The following is a 7,606-nucleotide window of genomic DNA, read 5'->3' on the forward strand; positions in this document are numbered from 1 at the left end:
GTTCGGCTTGAAAATTGATTGCAATCAGCAGTTAAATTGCCGTTATGGCACATTTGCATCTTGCCAACAACGAGGACAAAATGATGTCCTAATGACTCGATTGTGCTGCTCGGGATTGTTTAATTTAGCAAAGCAAATGGCATTATATAACTTCAAATTATTGTTCTCCAAAACTGCATTTCCGCGCATGTTAAATACAGAAAATTCATGGGCCAATTCTGCTTAAAGCACTCTCAAAAGTAACCGCGAACTCAATAAGTTAATGACCAGATAAGACTTCTCAATATCTAACAACAACCTTATTTTTGATCAAACGTTGGCGGTCAACAAACTATTGGAAAGAAGCCGTTGATCGAGACAATATTGAACTCCCTGAGCAGCACATCGTTTTCACTAGGGCACCGTTACGTCGCGAATTAACCGAAAACACGCAAACTTGTCCTGATGGTGTCGTGACGTCGTTTTACCGAAAAAACGCGAATTGTCTTGTACCATCAAGGTACCATCTTGACGGTTGATTTTGACTCATTTTGCGGTTCACCGCATTGTACTTGTTATTGATTGAGCAATAACGTTGAATTCATTTTTGAATTATTTTCATGAATTTAGTCGATTACTAACGTGCGTAATTAATTTTATTAAGTTTTACGCTTAATTTCTATACTTGTCGCGTATTTTATTGTTTAACGTACTTTTTGCATTCAATTTGATGAATCCGTACGAAAATTACCCCATTTTATAAAGTTTCAATCCCCTCGCATAATTTCATAGTTTTACCCCTCTTGAAACTAACCGTGAAAGCGAGAAGACGCACTAAATTTTTGTAAGCAATTTTTGCTTTATTTAATGCTTTTAATTAATTATTTTATATGTTTTCAATAGTGAAACGTTAGCTGATACGCCTTGAAATAAATCTATTTTGGAATTAGTAGAATTTCGGTGTTTTTTGGATGATTTTTATTTCAGCGTTTCAAAGTTTCCGCGTCGTCATTTCTACTCGCGAACATTTTTCAAAAAATTTATTGGAAGCTTTGTGATTGAGCTTTTGCTGCTGAAGTACTTCGTGGAGTGACTTAAGAGCATTTGAAAGATTTTAGCTGTCCTGTAATTTTGGTAAGAAAATAGTTAAATTAACTAGTTTTCTATTTTTTTCTTTGGTGAGGTTAGAGCATTTGACTTTGAGTTTATTAATTGACCGCTGTTTATTTGAAAACACGTCAATTAAGCGTTAACTAATTCGTATTTGAGCGAATAGTTATCGGTGGTATTTGAGCCATACAATTTATTCCATTTGAGGAATTGAAGTCAGTTTTTAGGAAGTGTGAGAGGATTTTGGATTTGAGTGATTTATAAGGAAGTGGATATTCAAGGAATTTTGTTGTTACGATGGAAGTTTTTAAGGATGGAAAGTTGAATCCAGAATGGATTAGTGAAGTCGATAAAAAAGACAATTTGATGTCTAGAATTCGATCTTATTATCTACCAGGAACGAAGATTAAGCCGGAATTCAAGTGTAGTGCATTACAATGCAAGCTTCCTGTAAGAAGTGCTGAGTATTTACAGCCATCGACGGCAAAGTATGAGTTTAATCCGATGATGTTGTGCTTTACATGTAATCAAGTTTATCATGTTCAATGTGTTGGTTTAAGTAAAGAAGGAATTGCTGAGGAAGCAGTTCCGTGGTTATGTTTGGCATGTCGAGACAATGTTATGAATCCACAGGCTGTCACGTATTATAAAGCATCTGGATATAAGAATTCAATGGCTACAAGAAGAAAGCGATTTATGAGAGACACGACAATTGACAGTATTGAGAATGAGTTTGACACGGATGGTGAATTCGATTCTTGTGATTTGGACTCATTTGAGAGATCCAGTAAGAATGTGAAGCAAAAAACTCTTTCAACATCCAGTAGTGAAATTGAACGATTACAAAGGGATTTGATGCAGGCAAATAATGAAAGTAAGCAGCTTATGAGACTTCTTGAGCAAGAAAGGAACGAAGCAAAATTGAGATTTGACTCAATGATGAATGAAATGCAGAATTTGCGTAAGGAAATGAATGCAGACAAGTCAAGTCGATCGTTTAATTTAAATACAGACCCAGCAGTTCCCAGTGATTCCTTTTCTATGAGCACATTTTATGCTGCAAACGTCAATTCGCCAGATAGTGAATCAACTCGTTGGAAGTGCAATTCTGAGGACGTTAATCATAATCGACCGCCACAAATATCAGTGAATAATTCTCAAGGAGATACGAGCACGTTGGAAGTTTTGTCCAGATTTACTGATTGTCAGGAACGTATTCAAAGTGAAAAGGAATTAGCAACCGTTCGTCGTGCAATGCCAAAGATTACAGAATTTAATGGAGACGTGATGAAATGGCTTGAATTCGAACAGGATGTCAACAGATATCGTACAGTGTGTAAATATGATGATCCAACAATTAAGTTACATGTTCGTGGAGCACTGAAAGGAGATGCTTTTGATGCTGTGAAGGATGTATTTGACATATTTACACTCAAGCAAGTTATGGATATTTTGAAAGAGTCATTTGGTAATCCAATGACAATGGTACGTCTTAAAGGCAATGACATTAAAAGTCTATTATTGCCTGGAACTCTTTATCGAGAGGATGCAGTCAAAGTTCGAGTTGTATTGCAGGGATATTTTGCAGCCTGTACATACGCTAAAACGGGATATTTGAATTCCAATGAATTAGCGGAATTAATCTATGAACAATTTAATTATGAAGATAAGGCTAGATGTAAGGAGATGTACGTCAGAAATAATCCAGGAAAGCAAATTGTTATATGTCTCAACACTATTTATGATTATTTAACGGAGAGATTATTAATTTTGGATGAGAAACCTGATGAATTAAAGGACAAAGGCAAGAAGGATGATAAGAAGACAAAAACATTGCAAGTTATGTCTATTAGTAGTGAATCAACTTCAACTGGATTTTGGAATGATAAAGGCTACAAATTTGAAGTTCGAGATCGTGAAATTGCTCCTTTTATGGGATACGACATGCAATTACTTAAGGCAGTTAGCAAAAATTGTGAATTTTGCAATGAACCTGGTCATTATTCGGTAGAGTGCAGCCAGTATCAAGAGCTGTCAGAAGGACAACGATTAAGAGCAATTAATGATAAACGACTGTGCCGAAATTGTGTGATATCGAAAGATCACATGGCTAATGAGTGCAAACTTAAAGTAAGTTGCGGTATGAAGTTAGGCAAATTTGGAAGATGTTCTCAAAAACATCATGCATCGATACATTTTGCGTGTGACAGATCGAGTGGTGGCTATTTGAAGCGACGATCACATACGCGCGATAATACAGACCACGCATCACAAGTAATGAATGCTGTAACGCAAAATGATAATGCACCAACACAAGTCAACAATGCAGCACCACAAAATAATCCGAGCCAACCGGATGTTGAAATGTCAAATCAACAACAAGTAGCAAATGCAATTCAGAGAGCGAATGCGCAGCTTCAGAGCATTAATGAATTTTCGAGTGCAAGTTCATCCAGAGGTCCACCAGCACGAGTTTATAATGTAATTCCAAACTCTGTGTCAACGGTTCAAATTAATCAAGTCGCCGATAAATTACCACGCACTGTTAAAATGTTTAAAAATAGATTTTTGGGATCTAATGGATTTGTTGTCGCATATGCTGTTGGAGATTCAGCTTCAGAAGTTACACTTGTTAGGAATGATTTGCGAGAAGCTTTAGGAATTGAAGGAATTGAAGTTCTAAGTGTTACATGGACAGACAAAACAATTAGAGAATATGTTGCAATTAAATTTGATATGAAATTGCAAGGAATTTTGGAAAATTCTGAGCCAATAATTCTGAAAGGATGTTATGCAATTGATGAGTTTAATTTGCCAGCTAGATCATTGGACATGGATAAGATGAAGTCATTGTTCCCTTATTTGAAAGACGTGAACTTTGACAGCTATTTTAATGAGGAACCAGTCATGTTGATTGGCAGCCCTCATGCATACTGTATTGAAAGTATCAAAGGACTAATTGAAGGTGGTCCAGGAAAACCAGTTGCATTAGAAACCAAATTAGGTATAACAGTTTATGGTGGTGATTATATTGAGAATTCTTTATCATCAGAGATTAGAGGAACAACTGGAACCAGCAGTAGTAATTGTAGTCGAGCTTTAGCAGTACATGTAGGTGTAACTAATCAGGAATTTTCTAATTTTAAGTCGAAAGATTCACTGGATGTTAAAGTAAGTGAATTAGACAAGCAAAATATACCGCTGTTAGCGTTGAAGCAATTTATTGAGACAAGAAAGTCACATCCATTCACAACAACGGCAAAACAAAATGCCAGACGGTCGTCTCCTCCACAAGTTCCAATATCCACAGCAGTAACAATGAGTCGTATAGCTCCAGATCATTCAGTCATTCGACGTCCCTCACATATTCGTTATCCAAAACCTCCCTCATCTATCAAGTTACCAATACATCGCAAGCAAAGACAGTTAGTCAAAGGCAATAATCGTGAAATTGATGGTTACATGAATAAAGGTGTTCTGGATATCATGTCAGCGAACAGTCCTCCTCCCCGGAGAATGTTATTGATTGAGCAATAACGTTGAATTACGAATTATTTTCATGAAAGTCGATTACTAACGTGCGTAATTAATTTTATTAAGTTTTGCTTAATTTCTATACTTGTCGCGTATTTTATTGTTTAACGTACTTTTTGCATTCAATTTGATGAATCCGTACGAAAATTACCCCATTTTACAGGAAATACGCAAATTTTGTCCTGACCGTGAAAGCGAGAAGACGCACTAAATTTTTGTAAGCAATTTTTGCTTTATTTAATGCTTTTAATTAATTATTTTATATGTTTTCAATAGTGAAACGTTAGCTGATACGCCTTGAAATAAATCTATTTTGGAATTAGTAGAATTTCGGTGTTTTTTGGATGATTTTTATTTCAGCGTTTCAAAGTTTCCGCGTCGTCATTTCTACTCGCGAACAGTACTGTTCGGGTATCGGTATCAGAATCGCAAATTGACAAGCAGTATCCAGCGATAAAAGCAGATTTAAGCGACAATCATAGAAAGTCATGAATCACAATTGATCTGCACAACCAGCAAAATAAGCCAGTAAGTAACTTCTGAACGAACACTCAAAATATATATTCAATTCTCCCTCGTACTTTTTAACTGTTCAACAAAAAACTTCTTCACAAATATTCCAATAAAATATTTGTCGAGCTATCAAATTTTCAGTAACAATGCACAATTGTTTATGCTGATGAAGCAATATTTGCAACAATTTATTGAATGAATAAAAAATGTTCTTTTTTTGTTAATAATTCAGTAAAGTTTTGACAGCAGTTGAGTCTATATACATTCGCACAAAATAAAACAGCAGAAGTTCCACAGATGGTTCTCAAATATTTATCATTATCAATTGAAATAATTGTTCTCGTACTCAACTACATCTTCACGTCAATAAAAGCAATTTACAAGTCATTAACATTCAAAGAAAAAAGTGTAGCTGGAGAAATAGTCTTAATTACTGGTGCTGGACATGGAATTGGCAGGGAAATGTCAATACAATATGCAGCACTTGGTGCAATTGTTATTTGTTGGGATATAAATGAGGCAATGAATCATGAGACTGTAAACATTATTAAATCAAATGGTGGAAATGCAACTGGATATACGTAAGTTCCTTAACAATTTTCCATGCTGTAAATCAAAATTATCCATTGAAAAACAAATTTTTCATTCAGCGTCGACATTACAAATCGTGATAAAGTTTTGGAAGTTGGACAAAAAGTTCTTTCAGATGTTGGAACTGTCACAATTTTAGTCAACAATGCCGGAATTATGCCACACAATGAATTACTTAAGCATACGGAAGGTCAAATTCGTAAAACTTTTGAGACAAACATTCTTGCTCATTTTTGGATGTTGGAAGCATTCCTACCGAAAATGATTGAGGACAATTATGGACATATTGTGGCTGTATCGAGTATTAATGGATTACTTCCAATTAAATATTTGGTTCCATATTGTAGTACAAAGTTTGCTGTACGAGGCTTAATGGAATGTCTTTTTGAGGAGCTTCGACTCAATTCCAATGGAAAATCTAAAGTAAATCATGTCCTGTATATTTTTTGACAACTCTTACTCACTTACTTAATTCCAGATTAAAGGAACAACAGTCTTCCCATACATGGTCAAGACAGGACTCTTTCAGCAAGCGAAAGTTCGCTTTCCACGTCTCATGCCTTTATTAGACCCAAAAGAAACAGCAGCATCAATTATTTCAGCACAAAGGAGAGAACTGGAGGAAGCTTCCGTTCCAAGAAGCTTCTTTCATATCGTTCGATTCTTTCGAATTTTTCCAAACGCCGCAAATATTCTTGTTACTGAATTTTTGGATAGTGCTCCAATATTGAATAAGAATGGAAAGGAAGAAGCTTTCGCGGAAGTATCAAAATAGAAAAGAGGAAGTTTGGATGATGAAATTTAATATTTCCTGTTGGCAATTTTGTATTGAAAGGATGTAATGGCTGAAAAAATGGAATTATTTATGAGGAAATGTAGTTTAATTGATGAAGAATTTATGTGAAATAAATTAGACTTTTGAATTGGATTTTCAATTTTATTGTTACTTACTCGAACAGCATAGAGTGTCTGTTAGGGTACGGGAAGTCTCTATATTACCAGTAAGACGCAAAATAGCCTAATGTCACCGTGACTGACAGATTTTAAAATATTTTACAGCAAATTCGTCGTATTGTCCTGCTCGAGTTACTTACCCGTAAGGCACATGGTGTGGTAATGACTGAAAATAAAATCTCAGGCCAGCGTGACTTCGGCTTCAGATCAGATTCATTGAAATCCGGCCTCAAGCTAGAGTTCAGTTGGTTTAGATCTAAATTTTTGGTCATTTCTACGTCCTGTGCTTTCCGGTTTAATTCAGTTCTATAAACATGTTCCTGTGTGCACATATGTAACAGTTCATACCTTACAAACCTTGAAGAATCAGTGGTGGTTCCACAAACAATCACAGGAAATTTAAAATTCCTAATAAACTTTGACAATCTCAAGCATAATATTTGAAAATTCAAAAGTATTCATACAGCAAAAGCCTCAAGTTGAATTCGAAACATGGAACGAATGACTCAATTCCAGCAATCTTCAAAATGTTCACCAAAAATCTTCAAACTTTAAAATTTGAATTTCAAATTTTACCACAAATTCTCAAACAATTCCACAAAATTTCAAATATTCCAAATTCAACTTCGTTCCATTTTTAAAAATGTTCCAAAATAATCCTTACTTCCAACATTTCCTGAGCTTTAAAGATACAGAAAAGCTTTGATTTTGGAAGTGATGCTGTACAGAAGTGAATCAAACATATTGTGTGAAAATACCGAAGAATTTTCAAACTTTAGTTTTCATTTACAATCTGTGAGCTTAAGTTGGAACTTCTTTTCGTGCTGGATTTTTATTTCATTTCCAATTTCCGTTACTCACGTTCGTAAAAAAAGTGAAATTGAGTTGAATGAAATTTACATCTATTATAAGGTTGGTGATGGAT

At 35.1% G+C, this 7,606-nt stretch overlaps 1 protein-coding gene across 2 annotated transcripts; it reads left to right on the top strand.

Moving 5' to 3' along the window:
• Positions 1–946: 946 nt before the first annotated feature.
• LOC139099665 (short-chain dehydrogenase/reductase family 16C member 6-like) lies at positions 947–6,615 on the top strand. Of its 2 annotated transcripts, XM_070652190.1 has the most exons (5): positions 4,809–4,840; positions 4,900–5,151; positions 5,369–5,717; positions 5,787–6,150; positions 6,206–6,615. In XM_070652190.1, exons 3-5 carry the CDS (start codon positions 5,434–5,436, stop codon positions 6,500–6,502), a joined length of 945 nt encoding a protein of 314 aa, XP_070508291.1. In that variant the 5' UTR covers positions 4,809–4,840; positions 4,900–5,151; positions 5,369–5,433; the 3' UTR covers positions 6,503–6,615. The 2 variants fall into 2 exon arrangements, with proteins under 2 accessions (XP_070508292.1, XP_070508291.1); XM_070652191.1 differs by lacking the exons at positions 4,809–4,840; positions 4,900–5,151 and adding an exon at positions 947–1,113.
• The last annotated feature ends 991 nt before the right edge of the window (positions 6,616–7,606 follow it).

This window comes from Chironomus tepperi, unplaced genomic scaffold (genome assembly GCF_022539635.2).
Source record: "Chironomus tepperi strain 1889 unplaced genomic scaffold, CSIRO-AGI_Ctep_v1 contig_479, whole genome shotgun sequence".
Classification (NCBI taxonomy): domain Eukaryota; kingdom Metazoa; phylum Arthropoda; class Insecta; order Diptera; family Chironomidae; genus Chironomus; species Chironomus tepperi.

Excerpts from the sequence above, each read along its gene's own strand:
- LOC139099665 (XM_070652191.1), top strand. The coding sequence starts at position 5,434 with ATGGTTCTCAAATATTTATCATTATCAATTGAAATAATTGTTCTCGTA. Across the intron at positions 5,718-5,786 it reads GGAAATGCAACTGGATATAC|CGTCGACATTACAAATCGTG; the intron begins GTAAGTTCCTTA and ends TTTTTCATTCAG. Across the intron at positions 6,151-6,205 it reads ATTCCAATGGAAAATCTAAA|ATTAAAGGAACAACAGTCTT; the intron begins GTAAATCATGTC and ends ACTTAATTCCAG.